This window comes from Engraulis encrasicolus, chromosome 1, assembly GCF_034702125.1.
Source record: "Engraulis encrasicolus isolate BLACKSEA-1 chromosome 1, IST_EnEncr_1.0, whole genome shotgun sequence".
NCBI lineage: Eukaryota > Metazoa > Chordata > Actinopteri > Clupeiformes > Engraulidae > Engraulis > Engraulis encrasicolus.
In genome coordinates, this window is record NC_085857.1 from 1,297,983 (window position 1) to 1,321,717 (window position 23,735).

The 23,735-nt window shown below is 45.1% G+C and overlaps 1 protein-coding gene across 2 annotated transcripts; it reads right to left on the minus strand.

The window, feature by feature from the left end:
* Nucleotides 1–4,723: 4,723 nt before the first annotated feature.
* LOC134457119 (splicing factor 3A subunit 2-like) lies at nt 4,724–6,949 on the minus strand. 2 transcript variants are annotated; one of them, XM_063210003.1, is made up of 3 exons: nt 6,143–6,949; nt 5,298–5,941; nt 4,724–4,942 (listed from the first exon to the last, which is right to left on the minus strand). In XM_063210003.1, the coding sequence occupies exons 1-3, from the start codon at nt 6,186–6,188 to the stop codon at nt 4,928–4,930; spliced, it is 705 nt and encodes a 234-aa protein (XP_063066073.1). In that variant the 5' UTR covers nt 6,189–6,949; the 3' UTR covers nt 4,724–4,927. The 2 variants fall into 2 exon arrangements, with proteins under 2 accessions (XP_063066073.1, XP_063065406.1); XM_063209336.1 differs by lacking the exon at nt 6,143–6,949 and having other exon boundaries at nt 5,298–6,132.
* Between the last annotated feature and the right edge of the window lie 16,786 nt (nt 6,950–23,735).

A 23,735-nucleotide genomic window follows, 5' to 3' on the forward strand; every position in this document is an offset into this window, starting at 1 on the left:
CACTCATAGCATAATGCATTAACTCATTTTCAAACATTTAGTATCAAGTGATATGTAAAGGTGGTTGGGTCGAATCCCATCCAAGAGTGTTATTTACCTACAGACCACTAGGGGTGCAATACTGGGCTTTTTTTTTCTTTTTCTTTTTTTTGCCCTTGTCTGAGTGTGGTTTGAGCAATATTCCTGATAAAATTTCAGAAAGACAAATAAGCTTATTGCATTTAATGTGGCCACTAAAAAGGCTATACAATGGATTTTAAAAAAAATCTCACACATGATAAAGTTTTGAAAGTCCTATAGATGTTTCAAATGATATGCCATTAAGCTATAGATTTATTTATAAGGTATCTTGGTTAATGATTACTCTGCTGAATAAATGAGAGGGGATACCTTCCTGAATAGATGGAGGTTAACTAACATATTTTACACAAATATTTTTTCATAAATGAAAAGACATTTTGAAGAAATATTTTCATTTTATTGCAAGTAACACACCAAACACGCAAACTGTTGGCCATGTTCAATGGTTATATGACAACGAAAACAACAATGTTTAACTGTGCCCCGACCAGACCCATTCCCAAATAGTTGTCAGTAAAAAAAAACATGCACACAAAGGAGTCCTGATCTGGCCAAGATCAATAGAATAATCTGAAGTGACATAAACAATTAGGGCCTATACAAATATGCAATTTTACATAACACACACACACACACACACACACACACACACACACACACACACACACACACACACACACACACACACACACACACACACACACACACACACACACGAAACTTGGCCAAGATCGACAGAGTAATCTAAACATACAAATTTACAATTTAGTGTCAACACATACACACCCACACACACATCAGAACAGTATGAACAATATGTACAGTCACATTACATAAATGTACAGCAGAGAAATATTTAGAGTTACTGCTTTTGGTTTTGTTCATTTTTTTCAGCCACTCCTCCTTTGAAAGGGATTGAGTATTAGGGCCATACATAAAGCTCTTGTACTGACTATGTCCAGTTTATTTTGTGCGATATTGACCATATTTTCTGCATCAATTACTATCTACAGTCCTTTTTATTAAATCTAGCCTTTGAGAGGTGCTTCTGTGGTCCAGGGGGGCTGAAGTGGTGGCACTAGGTCTGGCAGGTATGAAAACTGTACCCATGGTTGTTGTCTGGGGAATGTACAGAGAGGAAAAGTAAGCCGAGAAAAGACAAGAGGAGCAGTTTGGGTGGAGTGGGAGAACAAGTGGTATTGAAAATGCAGGGGGTGGGTCAGGGAGGCTTCATGGTGCAGCTCCACAATGTATTCAGCCAGGTTGTCCAACTTGTCCATGCTTGGCATCCCGTGTTCACCGACAGCCTACCTAAAACAAAATAGTTAATGACAATATTAAACAAAAATTATAAAGCGGATAACCCTATTCATATGTCATGTAGGTTATTTAAAGTTAGTTAACCCATTGAAAACACAGGCGTTATAAATTTGTTGTTACCAGAATGGCAATGACAGAGCCACACAATACAGTACAGAGCACAGTACTAAAGGCTGTGTGTTATGTCATAGTATTACAATGGTAATTAACCTTTCAATGACTTTTACAGACTATTACTCAGATGGTACGGCATACATTATTGGGATATACCTTTATGTGCAATAATGAGTATAGGTCACTTGTAGAATGAGTAGAATAGGTCATTTGTTTTTAAATGAGTATGCTTACCAGCTGTGATGGCTGGACTTGAGACGGACCAGGAGCTGGTAGAGCTGAGGGCAGGAGGAGGCCATGGTGCAGGCGTCTGGCGCGTGGGGCAGAGGAGGCTGGGCCAGCAGCGCAGGCGTCTCGAGCTGTTACACACAGGGCTGGAGTGATGGCGAGGGGGCCAGAGGAGGCTGGGCCAGCAGCGCAGGCGTCTGGAGCTGTGACACACAGGGCTGGAGCGATGGCGAGGGGGGCCGGGGCGTCTGGGCCAGCAGCGCAGGGGTCTTGAGCTGTGACAGACAGGACTGGAGCGATGGCGAAGGGGGCCGGGGCGTCTGGGCCAGCAGCGCAGGGGTCTTGAGCTGTGACACACAGGGCTGGAGCGATGGCGAAGGGGGCCGGGGCGTCTGGGCCAGCAGCGCAGGGGTCTTGAGCTGTGACACACAGGGCTGGAGTGATGGCGAGGGGTAGAGGAGGCTGGGCCAGCAGCGCAGGGGTGTGGAGTTGTGACACACAGGGCTGGAGCGATGGCGAGGGGGCCGGGGCGTCTGGGCATGCAGCGCAGGCATCTGTAGCTGTGACACACAGGGCTGGAGCCTGTACAGGTCTGCTGCCCACAAAACAGTGATGTCTGTCCCCTCTCCTGTACTGGGCATGTCTGAATCTGTAATGGATCAAGTATTTTAACTTCAACTGTAAGGGGCCATTACATTTGCAACAAGACATTAAACACAAAGGCCTGTAGACCAATAAGAAGACAAGACAAATCAAGTGCAGTGTTGTCATTTACAGGTTGAAAGGACCATAAATGAGGTTATGAAACAGAATAATACCATAAATCACCCGAAAGTAAATTAAGCCTTACCTTTTCGTATGGGTTGTGCCAATGTGTCGGTCTCTGCGCAGATCATGTCCCACTGTTGGCACAGGCTCTTAAAATTCCTCTTCTCTCATTGCCCCATGTCATCTACAGCCAGGAGTAATCACGTCGTTATTACAAATTGTTATGAATGGCAACAAGGCCCACATGTTGTTTGTTACTCTTAAAATCTTTATTTCAAACAACACTACGTTGAAATGTACTATATACGAGCAGAAAACAGCCCTTGAGGTTTGACAAAAAAGGTTGCATGTTGACTCGATAAGAAGTTTTTTTTTTACACGCGCAGATATTCCCCACAAGTATATCGAGTCGAACACGGGCATTATGTGGATGACTAACGTTATATACACACATATTTAAACACTTTAAGACAATTTATTCAAGCAATGTCAGTGAGGAGCGCTAACGTTACAATACCTAATAGCCAACTAGCGTCGTGCACCATTCACTTCATTCCGTTAGCATAATATAGGCGTCATATATTACTGAATCGCCACAGATAGGCTACATCTTTTTGTAAGTATTGTCGCATATCACATGGTGACAATGTAAATAAACCATGATTGCTTACCTTAAATAACCGTGTTGACTTCATTTCCAAGTACGTAGCTCCTCTGTTGACATATCCCAGCACAAAAAAATGGACAGCCGAAAAACGTCTGTCATTGGCCAGAAATGAGAACAGCGAGTTCCCCATTGGTAGGAAATGGACCGGCGCTTTTTGGCCATTGGCAAGAAATGAAGCGACATGCGTTACGATTGGCAAGAAATGGAGCGGGCAGCTGAACGTCCGTGTTTCAGGTAGAGCTAGGCGAGGGGAACACTCGTTTAGCAAGGGGGGGGAAGAAAGAAAAAGGAAGAAAAGAAGGAGGAAAAGAGGGGAAAAGGGGGGGAAGGAAGAGAAAGAGAAAGAAAAGAAGCTGGTACATGTATTTTGGCACATTTACCACTCATAGCATAATGCATTAACTCATTTTCAAACATTTAGTATCAAGTGATATGTAAAGGTGGTTGGGTCGAATCCCATCCAAGAGTGTTATTTACCTACAGACCACTAGGGGTGCAATACTGGGCTTTTTTTTTCTTTTTCTTTTTTTTGCCCTTGTCTGAGTGTGGTTTGAGCAATATTCCTGATAAAATTTCAGAAAGACAAATAAGCTTATTGCATTTAATGTGGCCACTAAAAAGGCTATACAATGGATTTTAAAAAAAATCTCACACATGATAAAGTTTTGAAAGTCCTATAGATGTTTCAAATGATATGCCATTAAGCTATAGATTTATTTATAAGGTATCTTGGTTAATGATTACTCTGCTGAATAAATGAGAGGGGATACCTTCCTGAATAGATGGAGGTTAACTAACATATTTTACACAAATATTTTTTCATAAATGAAAAGACATTTTGAAGAAATATTTTCATTTTATTGCAAGTAACACACCAAACACGCAAACTGTTGGCCATGTTCAATGGTTATATGACAACGAAAACAACAATGTTTAACTGTGCCCCGACCAGACCCATTCCCAAATAGTTGTCAGTAAAAAAAAACATGCACACAAAGGAGTCCTGATCTGGCCAAGATCAATAGAATAATCTGAAGTGACATAAACAATTAGGGCCTATACAAATATGCAATTTTACATAACACACACACACACACACACACACACACACACACACACCTCGCACACACACACACACACACACACACACACACACACACACACACGAAACTTGGCCAAGATCGACAGAGTAATCTAAACATACAAATTTACAATTTAGTGTCAACACATACACACCCACACACACATCAGAACAGTATGAACAATATGTACAGTCACATTACATAAATGTACAGCAGAGAAATATTTAGAGTTACTGCTTTTGGTTTTGTTCATTTTTTTCAGCCACTCCTCCTTTGAAAGGGATTGAGTATTAGGGCCATACATAAAGCTCTTGTACTGACTATGTCCAGTTTATTTTGTGCGATATTGACCATATTTTCTGCATCAATTACAATCAACAGTCCTTTTTTTTATTAAATCTAGCCTTTGAGAGGTGCTTCTGTGGTCCAGGGGGGCTGAAGTGGTGGCTTTAGGTCTGGCAGGTATGAAAACTGTACCCATGGTTGTTGTCTGGGGAATGTACAGAGAGGAAAAGTAAGCCGAGAAAAGACAAGAGGAGCAGTTTGGGTGGAGTGGGAGAACAAGTGGTATTGAAAATGCAGGGGGTGGGTCAGGGAGGCTTCATGGTGCAGCTCCACAATGTATTCAGCCAGGTTGTCCAACTTGTCCATGCTTGGCATCCCGTGTTCACCGACAGCCTACCTAAAACAAAATAGTTAATGACAATATTAAACAAAAATTATAAAGCGGATAACCCTATTCATATGTCATGTAGGTTATTTAAAGTTAGTTAACCCATTGAAACACAGCGTTATAAATTTGTTGTTACCAGAATGGCAATGACAGAGCCACACAATACAGTACAGAGCACAGTACTAAAGGCTGTGTGTTATGTCATAGTATTACAATGGTAATTAACCTTTCAATGACTTTTACAGACTATTACTCAGATGGTACGGCATACATTATTGGGATATACCTTTATGTGCAATAATGAGTATAGGTCACTTGTAGAATGAGTAGAATAGGTCATTTGTTTTTAAATGAGTATGCTTACCAGCTGTGATGGCTGGACTTGAGACGGACCAGGAGCTGGTAGAGCTGAGGGCAGGAGGAGGCCATGGTGCAGGCGTCTGGCGCGTGGGGCAGAGGAGGCTGGGCCAGCAGCGCAGGCGTCTCGAGCTGTTACACACAGGGCTGGAGTGATGGCGAGGGGGCCAGAGGAGGCTGGGCCAGCAGCGCAGGCGTCTGGAGCTGTGACACACAGGGCTGGAGCGATGGCGAGGGGGGCCGGGGCGTCTGGGCCAGCAGCGCAGGGGTCTTGAGCTGTGACAGACAGGACTGGAGCGATGGCGAAGGGGGCCGGGGCGTCTGGGCCAGCAGCGCAGGGGTCTTGAGCTGTGACACACAGGGCTGGAGCGATGGCGAAGGGGGCCGGGGCGTCTGGGCCAGCAGCGCAGGGGTCTTGAGCTGTGACACACAGGGCTGGAGTGATGGCGAGGGGTAGAGGAGGCTGGGCCAGCAGCGCAGGGGTGTGGAGTTGTGACACACAGGGCTGGAGCGATGGCGAAGGGGGCCGGGGCGTCTGGGCATGCAGCGCAGGCATCTGTAGCTGTGACACACAGGGCTGGAGCCTGTACAGGTCTGCTGCCCACAAAACAGTGATGTCTGTCCCCTCTCCTGTACTGGGCATGTCTGAATCTGTAATGGATCAAGTATTTTAACTTCAACTGTAAGGGGCCATTACATTTGCAACAAGACATTAAACACAAAGGCCTGTAGACCAATAAGAAGACAAGACAAATCAAGTGCAGTGTTGTCATTTACAGGTTGAAAGGACCATAAATGAGGTTATGAAACAGAATAATACCATAAATCACCCGAAAGTAAATTAAGCCTTACCTTTTCGTATGGGTTGTGCCAATGTGTCGGTCTCTGCGCAGATCATGTCCCACTGTTGGCACAGGCTCTTAAAATTCCTCTTCTCTCATTGCCCCATGTCATCTACAGCCAGGAGTAATCACGTCGTTATTACAAATTGTTATGAATGGCAACAAGGCCCACATGTTGTTTGTTACTCTTAAAATCTTTATTTCAAACAACACTACGTTGAAATGTACTATATACGAGCAGAAAACAGCCCTTGAGGTTTGACAAAAAAGGTTGCATGTTGACTCGATAAGAAGTTTTTTTTTTTACACGCGCAGATATTCCCCACAAGTATATCGAGTCGAACACGGGCATTATGTGGATGACTAACGTTATATACACACATATTTAAACACTTTAAGACAATTTATTCAAGCAATGTCAGTGAGGAGCGCTAACGTTACAATACCTAATAGCCAACTAGCGTCGTGCACCATTCACTTCATTCCGTTAGCATAATATAGGCGTCATATATTACTGAATCGCCACAGATAGGCTACATCTTTTTGTAAGTATTGTCGCATATCACATGGTGACAATGTAAATAAACCATGATTGCTTACCTTAAATAACCGTGTTGACTTCATTTCCAAGTACGTAGCTCCTCTGTTGACATATCCCAGCACAAAAAATGGACAGCCGAAAAACGTCTGTCATTGGCCAGAAATGAGAACAGCGAGTTCCCCATTGGTAGGAAATGGACCGGCGCTTTTTGGCCATTGGCAAGAAATGAAGCGACATGCGTTACGATTGGCAAGAAATGGAGCGGGCAGCTGAACGTCCGTGTTTCAGGTAGACAGTAGGTTAGTGGTGTGCACATCCAAGACGCAGGTGCATGACAAAAGGCCAGAATACTGTAAAAACAAAGAAGAATGTCTGCACACTGCTCCCGTGTTGCTTTTTCTTGAGAAAAAAAATAAAAAAGCAACACGGGAGCAGTGTGCGGACATTCTTCTTTGTTTTTACAGTCTTCTACCACCTGAGCCACCACACAAAAATGCTATTGCATTGCTCAGGCATTGGAAGTATTTTTGTAAACAATGGATTCGTCCAATAAGCACAAACAAAATACCCTGAAACATGTGCCAGATCACCTAATGGGAGATGATTCCTATCTGACCTTGAAAGTCAAAGAATGCGTGCACATTAGTGGCACAGGTGCTGGACCAAAAATAAGATAACTGAAAAGAAAATAAAGGTCCGCAACACTGTTAAATGCTCCCACAGATTTAATGGCACCCCAATGGAAGATGATTCCTGTCTGGCGTTACCTTGGCTTTGACACCAGATCCCCTAATGGGAGATCATTCCTATCTGACCTCAACTAATGGAAGATGATCACTCCTATCAGATCACCTAATGGGAGATCACGCCTATCTCTCTTTACCTTGGCTTTGATGGATAGATCATTTATCACCCGTTACCTTGGCTTTCCGCAGCAGGGTCTATATGACCTTACCTTGGCTTTGACACCAGATCACCTAATGGAAGATGATTCCTACCCTATCTTACCTTGGCTTTGATAATTAGATGATTCCTACCCTATCTTACCTTGGCTTTGATAATTAGGTGATTGCTACCCTATCTTACCTTGGCTTTGATAGATAGATGATTCCTACCCTATCTTACCTTGGCTTTGAAACCAGATCACCTAATGGAAGATGATTCCTACCCTATCTTACACCTTGGCTTTGCGCAGCAGGGTCTGCAGCTCGTGCTGGGGCAGCAGGCCGTGGTTCTTGACGAAGGCGGGCACCTCAGGCGGACGCTGCGTCTCGTAGTAGACGGTGCCATGCACCTCCATGTAGCGATGGAGGATCTGCAGGAAGCGCTCCTTCCCCTGCGGAGGACAAGAGGACATTGAGGTCGTTAAGGTGCTGGGCATCGCCCATAGGTTGCCAGGGTTGACCAGTCGAACATGCCTTTGATCCCATTAGCCTGATTATCATCGACTTTCAAATCTCTTCGAGACTTGGTCTGACGAAGAGCATAACAATAAACATTTCACAAACGGCATGGTTGACCCGTCTCCCTTGGTTTACTACTGGTTATTTGCTTCCCGGCAAAGTGGGAGGAGTTCCCGATTTTTCAGGAGCCCAGCAATGATATTTGCAGCACTGTGTACAATGTTCCCACAGCCCTTTGCTAGAGTGGACAGCCAATCATAAAGCTGTTGGATATGAGCAAGAAACGCTACCTCGCCTGTAGATGGATAAAGGTCATGAAGCTGTTTGGCATGGATGGCAGAATGCCAAGGTTGACTGGCCAGAGCTTCTTACTGCTGTTTGGCATGGATGGCAGGATGCAAAGGTTGACTGGCCAGAGCTTCTTACTGCTGTTTGGCATGGATGGTAGGATGCCAAGGGTGGCTGGCCAGAGCCTCTTACTTATCACCCAGAGACGGCACCTCAAAGGAAAGAAGGACTTTGAAGGATACACAGCCCAGTCAACCCAAGCAAAGCCAGGTTTCTTCACACGGCCCAGCCAACCCAAGCCAGGTCCCTTCACGCGTTACTGAACAGCCTCTGGCCCTACTGTAGCTCCACTGTTAATATAAAATAAGATGCAGGACTTGCCATTCTGTTTTGGCAAGGCTTCATAACACCTCTGCTGCAGCACTCTGGCACGCGTTGTGACAAGAGGGGCGAAGAGGTGACAAGGGAACAGAGACAGGCAGAGGCAGAAGAGCAGACAGGCAGAGGCAGAAGAGCAGACAGGCAGAGGCAGAAGGGCAGACAAACAGGGGTGGAGGGGGAGACAGGCAGAGGCAGAAGAGCAGACAAACAGGGGTGGAGGGGGAGGCAGAGGCAGAAGGGCAGACAAACAGGGGTGGAGGGGGAGACAGGCAGGGAGAAGAGGAGGGGGAGGCAGGCAGGGGCAGAGGCCTCCTGGAGGGCCAGAGAAGTATGCCAGGCACTATGGCTCTACATCCTCTGTGGTGTAGCCTCTGTGTTTTAATGAAGAGCTGGAAGTTTTCCCCAGTAACTTATTTTACTCTAAGCTCTGTCAGACACCAGAGGCACTGAGGACTTAAAAGAGCAGCTGCCACAGAATGTGTGGATTTAGCAAAGAGGGAATGACAAGGGAATAAGCAGCAGAAATGGAAGAGGTTCGAAAAATAAAAACAGAACGAGGAGGGGAAGGATGAGCTGAATCTGCCACTGAGCATCCTCCTGGCAGGATGTTGTGGTGATGAAGCTGAAAACAATGTATACACCAGGGGGGGGCACAATATGCTAATGTGCTAACACTGTATACACCAGACCAGGGGCTCAATATGCTAATGTGCTAATACTGTATACACCAGGGGCTCGATATGCTAATGTGCTAATACTGTATACACCAGACCAGGGGCTCAATATGCTAATGTGCTAATACTGTATACACCAGACCAGGGGCTCAATATGCTAATGTGCTAATACTGTATACACCAGGAGTTCAATATGCTAATGTGCTAATACTGTATACACCAGGAGTTCAATATGCTAATGTGCTAATACTGTATACACCAGACCAGGGGCTCAATATGCTAATGTGCTAATACTGTATACACCAGGAGTTCAATATGCTAATGTGCTAATACTGTATACACCAGGAGTTCAATATGCTAATGTGCTAATACTGTATACACCAGACCAGGGGCTCAATATGCTAATGTGCTAATACTGTATACACCAGGAGTTCAATATGCTAATTTGCTAATACTGTATACACCAGACCAGGGGCTCAATATGCTAATGTGCTAATACTGTATACACCAGGGGCTCAATATGCTAATGTGCTAATACTGTATACACCAGGAGTTCAATATGCTAATGTGCTAATACTGTATACACCAGGAGTTCAATATGCTAATGTGCTAATACTGTATACACCAGACCAGGGGCTCAATATGCTAATGTGCTAATACTGTATACACCAGGAGTTCAATATGCTAATGTGCTAATACTGTATACACCAGACCAGGGGCTCAATATGCTAATGTGCTAATACTGTATACACCAGGAGTTCAATATGCTAATGTGCTAATACTGTATACACCAGACCAGGGGCTACATGCTGAAAACACTGTATACACCAGCGGCTAGGGGTGTATATCACAGCCTTCATGACGATACGATTCAACATCGATATCTTCTTATTTGATGCAGTACGATTCAATTATTTTCGATACTTAAGAATGCCCCATGATATGATACAATACTATTCGATTCGACCTTTTTCCAATTACTTTTCCACTTCTATTATGTTATGGAGCTAGCGCATTGGGCAGGGGCCAGAGATTTGATTATTTTCAATACTTAAGAATGCCCCACAAGACGATTCGATTCAATCGTCAGATTATATCGCGATATATCGATACATTTCGATTACTATTTACACCCCTAGCACCCTCTGGGCTAAATGTGCCCTCCTGGAAAAATTCTTTGTTATTCAGCCAGTTCTGAAAAATAATCACTAGGGCTGAACTGACATGGAAAATTTTTCAAATAGTTATGAAAACTCAGAAAATAAGTCTTATGCACACTCTCACAATAGCGAAAACATCCACTATCTTTTAAAGTTATTGGGCTTTGGTGCTCGTGTCCCCCTGCAGTATGAGGTTGGAAACATGAGAGGTAGAGTGTCTGTCTGTCTCTCTCTCTCTCTCTCTCTCTCTCTCTCTCTCTCTCTCTCTCTCTCTCTCTCTCTCTCTCTCTCTCCTCTCTCTCTCTCTCTCTCTCTCTCTCTCTCTCTCTCTCTCTCTCTCTCTCTCTCTCTCTCTCTCTCTCTCTCTCTCTCTCTCTCTCTCTCTCCTCTCTCTCTCTCTCTCTCTCTCTCTCTCTCTCTCTCTCCTCTCTCTCTTCTCTCTCTCTCTCTCTCTCTCTCTCTCTCTCTCTCTCTCTCTCTCTCTCTCTCTCTCTCTCTCTCTCTCTCTCTCTCTCTCTGAAGACAGAAGGAATTAGAGGATATGTAACCCCAGAAGACACTGGTTAGCTGTGGTTGTACAACCTGATTTCTGCTACTAAAAGAACATTATTGACTCATCTGTATCCATGAATGACCCTTTAAAGAACCACATTATATGTCTGGCAGGATGACGCATGAATCAATCTTTCCTGAACCGATATGGACATATTACCAATGGTTACAGAGTTCAAAAGAGACCCGAAGACAGCTAAGGGAATCATCTACATAGCTTTTGAACTTCGACTTGTAAAAATCTTAACAAACCTGTAGAGACTTCTTAGTGATAAACTATCAATCACAACAGCAGGAGTGGTTCATTTATTTTTTATTTTTTCATTTTGGTGGATATTAGATCAGAGGACGCATAAAAAATAACTAATCCAAATTACATGCTGCTTTTCACTCACTGTTTAATTAGCTAACTTGGATTAGCAATCAAGTGTTGCGTTTCATTGGCTTATCACTGCGCTGCACATTACAATGTGTAATGAAATGCTCCTTCGGTGAGCACTAGCGAGCAGGCTAGTGGAGGCTGATAGAGGCTTGCTGGAGCTAATTATAAGATCGCAATCATGCAATGTGATTAGCAAAGGCGTAGTAGAGTGCACGATGTCATGCAGACACTGATAAAATTGGATGAGTGCAGGATAGAAGTCACTTTGTAGCGGCGCTTACGGGCGGGCACTGAATAAACCAAAGTTCAGGCGCCAGACAGGACTTCAATCCTGTCACTAAATTATAAGCTTCCGTCAGCAAGTAAATAATAAGACAAAATAAACGAACAACAAACTAAGGATTCAAACCAGCACGTCTTTATCAAGACACTCAAACACAAAATAGACTCTCAACAGAAAACAAAACTAGCCGAGCCAGTTACCAAAAACAAATCAACAACCGCTCACTCGTCAGTGAGTATATAGGCCTTTAACCCCACAAAGAAATATCAAAACTAGAACCAAAGTCATCAGTGTGTGTGTATGAAGGAGAAAAGAAAAAGGATATCAGTGTTTGGATGTAGGGGAGTGCGTTATGTGCGTGTGTGCATGTGTGTGTGGTTGTAGGTGAAGCCCCTAGCAGAGCGCGCAGCGTGTGTGTGGTTGAGGTGAAGCCCCTAGCAGAGCGCGCAGCGGCGGGAGGGGGTATGTGCGTTTTGGAGGAGAAACAGAGCGAGGAGGAGGTATGTGCGTTTTGGAGGAGAAACAGAGCGAGGAGGAGGTATGTGCGTGTGTGCATGTGTGTGTGATTGTAGGTGAGCAGAGCGAGGGTCCACTGCAGCGTGGATGAGTTACTCAGAGCGCATTACTACTCCAACAGCAAGGAAAGGATTCGGACTCACGGGTTTTGCTGGAGTGGCGAATATTAGTCTGTCCGGGAGCCTTTGGGCAACAACCGACCCGGCCAACGACTTCCTTTTGGCGCTCAGATCGCTTTCGGAGTCTTCCCCAGTGTGTACTTCCTTTGTGGCAATTGGGTAGTTTTTTCGCTAGTACTCTTAAGGCCAATTTATACTTATTGGCGCTGACTGTTGCAGAGCCTGTGCAACCGTCTGTGCGCGACCACACCCCCGGCGCAGAGGCTCTGCAACCGTCGTCGCACGCCTCAAAAAAATCCTGACTACGCGACAGACGGTTGCGAAGGTCGCAGAGAAAAGGCGCTGTGATTGGTCGTCTCGATACTTCCTTGTTCTCGTGGCGGCACAGTTCTCCGGTAGTTTACGAGACCCAAACTGTCAATATTCTGTGGAATACGAACACTTTCTTTCTAGTCTGTGTAAATAAATGAAGCTACAATGACTGAATTAGTAAGTAACAAACAAACAATACATCAGTTTAGCACTCGCAGCACAATGCCTTCAGTCTGACTACTGTATTGTAGCCTTGTAGCTATGTAGCCAAATGTAGCTAACGACATGAGACCTCGTGCGCAGATCTATAACATCAACAGTGGTTAGCGACCGTAAGCAACAGGCGCCGTTGCTGAACTATAATCTGCCCTTTACGCCGTAAGTTTGGTGGGTTTCGCTCTGGTGTTTCGCTCTGGTGCTTCTCTCTCTTCTCTCTCTCTCTCTGTCCTCTCTCTCCCTCTGTCCTCCTGAGAATGCTCAAAACTAGCATCTAACAAGCGGTGCCAGGTTACGGCCACACCCCTCAATCAGATCTCGCTGCAGGTGCGTCTCATCTTCAGGTAGAGAACTGCTTAAGTGGCCTCAATTATGTGTATGTGTGTTTGTGGGTGCAGTGTGCTACTGGGGCATTGGAAACAATTAGTCTTGGAGACCAGGGTGGAAATGAATTCCGCCACAACTTTTGTATCCATGACAAGCAACACAACACACACTGCTTTATGGTTGTTCATAATTGTCTTGTGTTTCAGGGATTATGCATGCTGTTGGATGGATGGGAGTGGAGAAGTTCTTGCTGATGTAATAGGGTCGACATAAACAAGTGAGTGACTGGGTGCGTTCCAATATGCAACGTTGCGTGCTCCACTTATGCTTGTGGCCTGGTACCAGGAAGTAATACGTCGTGATGACATCACTGACAACAGCTTTATATTTCAATATCTCGCTAAAGCTAAATTGTTAAGTCAAGAATCAAGAATCAAGAGCCCTAGAAAAACGTGAGGCCACAAGCACAAGTGGAGGACGCAAGGTCACATATTGGAATGCACCCACTGTGTGTGCAGCAAGCAAGAGAGTGAATGACAGTGGTATTTGGTGCTTCAATGTTGATAGGGGACCTTTTCAGCAAGTCATGGAGTGAGGTGGTAGTGGTGTACCGTGGGAGACCTTACCTGAAGCTGCACCCCGTCACCAAGGGAGAGGAGGAGCATGAGAAGGATTAGAGGAGGAGAGGAAAAGAGAAAGAGGAGAGGAGGAGAGGAAAAGAGAGGGATCACACCAGAGAGGGAGAGAGAGAGTGATGAAAGGAAGACAAAACAAAACAAAAACATAATGCAATACACTGCAATAGGAGGGAGTAGAGAGGAGAGGAAAAGGGCAGTAGTAAAGAAGTGACGCTAGGGTAGGGTGACCAGATTTTTGTAGTCTGAAACCGGGACACTTCGTGCGTGACTTAGAAAGGACCATTTGGCGAGCGGGTCTAGGAGCCCTCCCCAGAAAAAAAAATAAAAATAGATGCAATTTCCTGAATTCTAATCAATTTTAGGGGGAGGAATGACAAATCGTAGCCGACTCCTTCAGACTTTCTATACAAGCGCTGGCTGCCATGAATTGTGGAGGGTAAATATGTCATCTTTTCCATATATTTACCCTGACAGACATGTAGCGCAATGTAGCGGGTGGCCAAAACCCGGGACATATTTGTGTCCCGATAGAGTTTGCTCGAGACCTGGGACAAACAACTCCAAACAGGGACTGTACCGGTTAAATCGGGACGCCTGGTCAGCCTACGCTAGGGACACATAGCGGGCGAAATGAGTGAAGCGAAGAGAGGCGAATTCAGTGTTCCATTCTGACACCACAACCGTCATCAGGTCCTCGCGGTGAATCAAACAGTTATGCTGTTGATTTGATTGGCCGTCGCAGGAGAAATTCGCTCCTCATTTGCATAATATTAAACTTAGTTTAATGATTTCACTTCGCTTCACTTCTGTCCGCTTTCCTTCGCCTGCCTCGTTGGAATGAATGGCGAAGTTTGCTTCACTTGACCAAATTCGCATCTACCGCAAGGAGGAACATGAGACGAAAAGAGGATAGAAAACAACTAATTCACTACGCAAATGCTCGCCCCCCTCCTCTCGTTCCATATAAGCAGATCTTTGAACTTTGAACAAAACACAGCTTTGAACAAAACACTACTCCCCAAATATACAGTTTACAGGTAGGAGTTCATGTCCCAGTCTGGGACATATCAAGGGCACATCAAGGGCATATCAAGGGCACATCAAGGACATATCAAGGGCACATCAAGGGCACGTACTGTGTGGCAGAGCTCTCACCTTCCACATGCTGACCTCCTTCCCGTAGACGACCGCCATGTTGCGGACCTTGTTCACCTTGATGTTGTGCTTCTCCGTGCTGTTCCGACACGAAGCCCATGAAGGAGTTATCCGGGGTGTGAGCTATACAGTGGGCAGAGAACCAGGCAGGAAATGAGTGATGCACAGTAGTCAGCAAAGGCTTGTATAAATTGTTTAACCCATTGTGTCCTGGAGCGACATATACTATGTTGCATTCAGGTTCTTGAGATTTGAGCTGTTTTTTATAAAAAGTGTGGGTATGTTAGAGCTGAATGAACATATTCTAGTGCAAAATGAAGGCTCTAGCTTGTAAATGCTTTTATGTGCTTTTGAAGCTGAGATATTTAGGTTTTAATAGAGAGAGGGCGCCTTTTCCCAAAAAGGACGTAGGCTAAAATGGGTTAAAGGTTTTATGTGTCTGTCTGTGTCACGGGCATCTATCAAGCGTACTGTGAAAGAGGATAGAAAGAGAAGTTAAAAAAAAAATCCAGACTTATGTGTCGTTATTTTTCCATAACCTGAGGACAGATTTGATCTACGGTGTGCTGCCAAGGTAATGGGAGCAAAATGCCACAGTGAGCGATCTCAGAGAAGAGAGGGAGAGAGAAGGGGGAAGGGTGGATAGGAGGAATTATTGAACGAACAAGGCAGCCTGCCAGCCACTTCAGTTAAGGGAATCAGTCTCTGCCACGGTTGTGATGAAGAGATCTGGGGCTGTCAAAAGGTACAGTAGCACCTTCCATTACAAGGTTGTCCCCCACTGGTGTCCAGCTACTGGGTGAAACAGCAGCAGAAGCGCTACAGATCGAGCCCCTGTCACACCACATAGCACTGGGCCCATGCAGTTGTGCAGCTCTACGCTAAGGGGTTAACTAAGCTAAGTTGTTTTAAATTCACATCTCCCCCATCAGAGACATAAGATGGCGATTCAACAGATTATGACTAGTGGATGAATGGAGCACTCACGGAACATGTTCATGTACTTACGGAACATGTTCATGTACTGGCGGGAGTTGAGGTTCCAGTAGCCCCAGTTGGTCCGGTATCCGTGGAGCGTGGCGTACTCTTCGTGGTTGTAGGCCGGCTCTGTGCCGAACGTGTCGATCACTCGGATGTGGCACCTGGAGAGAAAGAAGCAAATGGGTTTGTTAGAATTCATGTGTCTAAGATCTAAGATCTGATGTGATCATGTCACCGCTTGTCCATTCTTTTAAATTCCTGTCAAAAAGACGTAGGATGCTGCAAAATGAAAGAAAGTGAAATATGACCGTTTCATTGTGGACACACTGCCGTTACTTAGTCCAGTCTTTCTCAAAGTAGGGGGTGCGGAGGCATCTCAGGGGGGCGTGTGACATCTGATTTTGGATTTTTTTTCTCCCAAGGAAATGATTTCCTGTCTTGCCAATAACTCAATACGTTTAAAGGCCCTTACCAGCATTATAATATTAATTGTCATGAATTTGAATAGCATAGGAAATGAACACACATCTGCATTCGACCTCAGTCCCTCTTTGTTTAATCTCACCAGTCACCTTTCCTATGATTCGGTGCAGCGATCGCAAAATCAGTCTGCGCTAGTACTGCTGTTGCAGGGGGCGGGGGGTGGGGTGGGGTGGGGGGGGTGCATGTAGTTTCATGTTGTGGGTTCATGCAATGGACTGTCAAAGGGAAAAACTATCCCTGAATCCCTAAATGAAGTCAAACATGTTTTTCCATTTTCATCTGAACTCTCTTGCTGACAAGACCTCTGCTGTTGACAGAAGCAGAAGAAGACAAATATCAAGAGTGAGTTTCTCTTCCAGGTTTCACTCCAGCGTTCAGAGATCAAAGCCCAACACTCTAGTGTAATATGAATCACTGACGTTTAGTAAGAAAACAACCGTCAAACAGTCAAAAAGATCCTTTTTTGTGTTGAGACCAAACCCCCATTCAAGTCAAGTCAAGTCAAGTCAGCTTTATTGTCAATTTCTTTACATGAGCTGGTCATACAAAGAATTACAAAATTACATTACCCCCCCCTCCCCCCTGTTGCTAGCCTGTAGCACTACTCTGCCCTACAAAAGCAAAGTGCAGTAACTACTCCAACATTGAAACTGAGAAAAATGCCTTCAAAGTAGGGATGTAAATAAAATCGAAATGTATCGGAAGTATCGGCCGACGATTTAATCGAATCGCATCGTATCGTGGGGCATTCTTAAGAATCGAAAAGAATCGAATCGCTGGCCCCTGTGCAATGCCCTAGCTCCATAACACAATAGTAGTGGAAAAGTAATTGGAAAAAATCGAATCGAACCGAATCGCATTGTATCGTGGGGAATACTTAAGTATCGAAAAAAAATCGAATCAATGATTTAAGAAATCGATACCGTATCGTATCGTCATGAAGGCTGTGATTTACACCCCTACTTCAAAGCCTTGGTATTAGGGTGGATATTGTACTTACTGGGACACATTTGGACCATAAGGCTTTGTCACAAGATAAAGAAAAGGTGTAAGAAATACCATTTTCAGTCTAAACAAAGTCTCTTCAAGTCTCTTGACAAAATATTTAGTTTCTGTACTTTGCCTTTGTGGTACCTCAGAGTCTCAGATTAGCTGCTCCAGAGAATGGATGGAGGGTAGAAGTTGGAATCAAATTGAAAGTACTGCAATAGTGTTTGAAAAGTTTTAAATGGATGCCAAGGGGAGTTGAACGATGTCGTGAGCGAGCAAATAAGCTATGCTGTGTCTGTCACCCACAATCATAAATTGAATTTGTGTTTATGAATTAATTTCACAGACGGTTTACCACACATATAAGATATATATAACACTCACACACCCAACCATTTAAACTTTGCAATCTAAAGGGAGGAAGGCAACACGAGGAAGAAAAGTTCAGTGCAGTAATAGCGTTGGGAAAGTGAAAAAGTCAGTACAGCATTGACTGCTTTTTCGACTTTGACAGAGTTTTCAATTTGTCATCTAGCAATTTATACTGTGAATGCGAGACAAAAATGTATAAAGAGAAACCATCCAAAAGGAAAAGCCCTTATACGATTGGAATAGACAGGTAGCAGGTGGTACGTTTATAGGTTTAGGTTATTAACGACAGCTGTCAGAAAAACGACAGTGGGATGGATGAGTGGGAACTGGGAATGTACTAAAATGACCAAAATCCATGGTGCCTCAAGCGGCACCAAGCACACCACACCACACAACACATCACCACACCACACCACATCACTCCACACATCACACCACATCACTCCACACATCACACCACATCACTCCACACATCACACTACATCACACCACACCACACCACACCACACCACACCACACCACACCACACTAAAATAACATCCATAGTGTCTCAAGCTGCACTAAACACAACACACAACACTAAAATAACATCCATAGTGTCCCAAGCTGCACTAGACACAACACACAACATCACAACATCACACCATACCACACATCACTGGACTTTTCCGTATGTGCTCATTTGTTACCCAGATGATCCTCCAAGACATATCTTTTTGCTTCACAAACCAACTTTCCTGTTCCCGAATGCTCAGACTTGCGGTGTGAACACAGCAGCCGGATAGAGATTAGGGCCGGAAATGGGCACGCACATGGTTCTCTGTCGACCTGAACGGGCTTACAGTGACTTTGCTGGAAATTGATAGCAGCTCAGTCCATAAAACATGAACACCTCCAGCCAGGCACCTTCAACAGCTCTGCGGTCAAGTCAAGTTAAGTCAGCTTTTATTGTCAGTTTCTTCATATGCACAGGTCATACAAGGAAAATGAAATTACGATTTCTCTCTTATACCATGAAAGGACATAGACATACACAGGAGTCAGGACTGACATTTACAGACTGACATCAAAGTGCAAGACAGGGCAATCTACATCTACTGGGTCTACATCCCAGTCAGATACTGAAAACCATTTTCCTCTTGATTCTTCTCTCGGTTAATCTCTCTCTCTGTCCCTATTGAGGTTTCCATTTTTCCCTCTCTCTGCCTCTCTCAAGGATACGGTACAAGCGCTCCTCCATTGATCTTGTCTTCTTTCTTTGCCTTTTTTCCTGTTTTCATATCCACACCCTTCTCTCTTTCACAATCTCTCTCTCTCTCTCTCTCTGATTATCTTTTCACAATCTCTCTCTCTCTCTCTCTCTCTCTCTCTCTCTCTCTCTCTCTCTCTCTCTCTCTCTCTCTGATCAGCTTGAGAGAAGAAAAGCTCAGAGAAATTGGGGGTCAGTGGCAGGACAAGTAGCTCAACAATAAGACCACCAGGAAGATCTTTGGTGTATGTGTGGTCCCTGGCTGTGTGCAGGGCCGGAGTAGTGCACAGGCTAGCTATGGCTGCAGCCTAGGGCCCCCCACCTGCCAGGGGCCCCCACAGGCTAGCTATGGCTGCTGCCTAGGGGCCCCACCTACCAGGGGGCCCCACAGGCTAGATATGGCTGCTGCCTAGGGGCCCCAACTACCAGGGGGCCCCACAGGCTAGATATGGCTGCAGCCTAGGGGCCCCACCACAGGCTAGATATGGCTGCAGCCTAGGGGCCTCACCTGTCAGGGGGCCCCACAGGCTAGATATGGCTGCAGCCTAGGGGCCCCACCTGCCAGGGGCCCCACACAGGCTAGATATGTGCTGCTGCCTAGGGGCCTCTACCTGCCAGGGGGGCCCCACAGGCTAGATATGGCTGCAGCCTAGGGTCCCACAGGCTAGATATGGCTGCAGCCTAGGGCCCCCCCACCTGCCAGAAGCCCTCACAGGCTAGATATGACTGCAGCCTAGGGGGCCCACCTGCCCGGGCCCCCCACAGGCTAGATATGGCTGCATCCTAGGGGGCCTCACCTGCCAGGGGCCCCCACAGGCTAGATATGGCTGCAGCCTAGGGCCCCAACTGCCAGGGGGCCCCCACAGTCTAGATATGGTAGCAGCCTAGGGGCCCCCACAGGCTAGATATGGCTGAAGCCTAGGGGCCCTCACCTGCCAGAGGGCCCCCACAGGCTAGATATGGCTGCAGCCTAGGGCCCCCCACCTGCCAGGGGCCCCCACAGGCTAGCTATGGCTGCAGCCTAGGGGCCCAACTTGCCAGGGGCCCCCTGATTGGCCAAAAGTGAAAAATTGTGGAACTGTGACAGGATGCAATATTGGAAAATTCACGTGTTGTGTTGAGTGCAATTGGTAGATGTGTTATACTTAATTCCTAGCTTGTAATTATGATACGGTCTATGGAAATTTGTGGCAAAATGAACCTTCCAGGGGGCCCCACAGCAACCCGTAGCCTAGGGCCTCAGGCCATCTTAATCCGGCCCTGGGTGTCTGTGCATCCATCCTCCACTGCAGATCTCCAAGACAACGAGGGCAGATTGGTACGTTTATAGGTTTAGATTATTAACGACAACTGTCAGAAAAACGACAGTGGGATGGATGGAGTGGGATTGTACTAAAATAACATCCATAGTGTCCCAAGTGGCACCAAACACGTCACACAACACTCATCACACCACACAACACTCATCACACCACACCACGACACGCCACACCACACAACACAACATCACACGACATCACATCACATCACACCACATGACATGACATGAAATGACATCACATCACATCACACATCTATGGTGGCACGGCAATGACAATAAGACCGCCAGGAAGATCTTTGGTGTGTGTGTGGGTGTGTGTGTGCATATGAAGGGAATCCATGTTCCACTGCAGATCTCCAAGACAACGAGGGCAGATTTTATGGTTTGTGCTCAAACTCTGTCAATACTCAATGAGGTGCTAGTGGTTGTGCATCATGCGGAGCATCGTACATGTTAAGACCGCATCAATGCTAAGCAGGTTACAGACTAATGGGGCTGTAGCCAACTTGTGTTCATGAAACACAGGCAGCTCTCTCTCAACAAAGGTGATGTTTCCACGTAGCAGGATATTTTTTTAGCAGAGTATTTTTTTTCTCCTGTTTAGGTGTAAACGCAACATGTGGGTAAAAATAAATCCTCCTGCTTTTTATTCCTGGATTTTAAATATCTGCTACGTGGAAACGGAAGGCCAAAACCAATGCAAAACCAATGCAATCAGGAGAAAAAAATATCCACATGTAAAAATATCCAGCTACGTGTAAACAGCACCTAAAAACCGGCAGACTTCCTCTTTTCAACTGTGTGCTATGATATGTGATATGTGATCTGATCCCACCACGGACAAGTTTTTAAAGTCATAATTCAATTGTAGCGCGTTAGGAAACGTCCATCAACGGAGCGATAAAAGCTTCGGTCAAGTCCATCAGCCTCCTGTGAGCGACATCCTTTCAAGTACGCCGACCAAAACCTCAGATCGATACTGGAGAGAGAGGGGGTGATTTGATGGCAGCGATTTCGGATCAGAATACTAAAGTTGTTTAGGAGTGAGAGAGAGAAGGGGGAAGGGAGTGGTGAACGAGTAGAGATCAAGTGGAAAAATCAAAAGCCTCAAAAGCTATGAGCACGTCTCGCTAACTGCTGACCTCACATGCAATTAGGAAGGGGGGGGGGGGCACATGGTGAGTGGGGGGGGGGGGGGGGGGGCATGGTGAGTGGGGGGGGGGGGGGTAGCTGCTTGGAGATGAGTGTCAGACAGGGACGTGGTGAGGGGGGGGGGGAGTAGTTGCTTGGAGATGAGCCAGAGATGAGGAGGAGAATTGGAATAGAGCCTGCTACTTTCCTCTTGTCCTCTTCTCTCCCTCTCTTCTCTCCCTCTTTCTTTCCTCTTTTGTTCTTCTTTCCCCTCTTCTCTCTCCCTTAATCTAAATCTTTCTGCATTATGTTTTTTTCCCTCGTCTCTCTGTCTCTCACACATAGCCTGCGTCAACGTAATTGGATTTTAGTATTTATTATATTTTTTTGACCATTTCTCTCTCTCTCTCTCTCTCTCTCTCTCTCTCTCTCTCTCTCTCTCTGTCTATAACATAGCCTACGCCAACGTAATTGGATTTAAAAAATACATGAGATGGATGCCTCTTCGTTATCTGATGTCAATTTGAGTTAAGCTATCTGCCATTCTTCCCGGTTCTCTGTGTGTGCTGTACTGTATGTATTCTTGGACTGTATGTTTGTATCATTTCATGCAGTATGAATACCATATATGTGTTATTGCCAATGAGCAGATGACAGATGAATAACGATAGACGAGAAGTGAAAAACAAATCAAACAGCTGTGTGTACAGTATGCACATCTGAAATTAAATTAAACATCATGGCAACAAATGCACAGACAGTTGCTACAGTTTCATCACTCTTGTTTGTGCAGATTCTTCTTGTCAGAGTGCTTTATTTACTGTGCGGTCTTATAGGCTCTTCTCTTGTCAGAGTGCTCTATTTACTGTGTGGTCTTATAGACTCCTGTCAGAGTGCTTTATTTACTGTGCGGTCTTATAGGCTTAATTTACTATGTGGTTACAATACGATGCCAGTCTCCCTCTGCCTTCTATTGGATGAAATCTCCAAGGAGTCAATTCCAGGTTCTGAAAGTTAAAAGCCCTGTCAGTTTCCACACAGCTGACTTCACTGCTTCATTCATTGCATAAATGGCTACGACTACCAGTGAGTAGTACCAGAGTACTACCTTTACAGTCATAGGTGGTGCAAGTAGACATCATCACTTCAAATGTCCACTTCAATCATTGTGGGCAGCCATGGCTCAGTGGTTAGAGTGCTGGCCTTTAGATCAGAAGATTGCAGGTTCAAATCCCACTCTTACCAGCACCTTCATCCATGGCTGAAGTACCCTTGATCAAGGCACCTAACCCCAGACTGCTCCAGGGACTGTAACCAATACCCTGAACCTGATGTCGCTTTGGATACAAGCATCATCGAAGTGAAATGTAATGTAATGTAATGTGTGTTTTCATCATGGCCAGTCACCAAGCAAATAAGCACATTTACATACCAGTACATACAGGTGTTCACCCTTGGGAATCTATAGTTATATCCCCGAAACGCGGAGCGCGTTTGCGTCCGCCGCCGTGTAAGGTCTTTCGTGTTAACGCGATAACTTTTGAACAGATGTTTGGATTTGTCCCAGATTTTTTGGGTGAATGCTCTAGGGCAGGTTCATGAACTGATTCGAGTTTGGAGGTCAACACTTTCAAGATGGCTGAATTCAAGATGGCCGAATTTTTGTTTGGCCCATAACTTCTGACCAGTCGGATGGATTTCTCCCAGATTTGGTGTGTTAATGCTCTAGGGTAGGTTCATGAACTGATTTGAGTTTGGAGGTCAACAGTTTCAAAATGGCGGAATTTTTATTTGGCCCATAACTTCTGACTGGGTGGATTGATTTGCCCGGTACTACCTTATTTTAACAGTTCACCATTTCAGTGAATCTACCATATTAGGTACAGTGTAACAATATTTAATACCATGTAATACTAGTGTAATACCAGTGTAACAATATGCAATACCAGGTACAGTGTAATAACCAGTGTACAATATTTAATACCATGTAATACTAGTGTAATACCAGTGTAACAATATGCAATACCATGTAATACCACTTACACAAAAATACATGATGTTGTACAAAATTGTACAAAATTGTACAAAATTGGTACATGGTATTACACTGGTATTACATGGTATTAGAT

Excerpts from the sequence above, each read along its gene's own strand:
- LOC134457119 (XM_063209336.1), bottom strand. The coding sequence starts at position 6,063 with ATGACAACACTGCACTTGATTTGTCTTGTCTTCTTATTGGTCTACAGG. Across the intron at positions 4,943-5,297 it reads AAGTCCAGCCATCACAGCTG|GTAGGCTGTCGGTGAACACG; the intron begins GTAAGCATACTC and ends ATTTTGTTTTAG.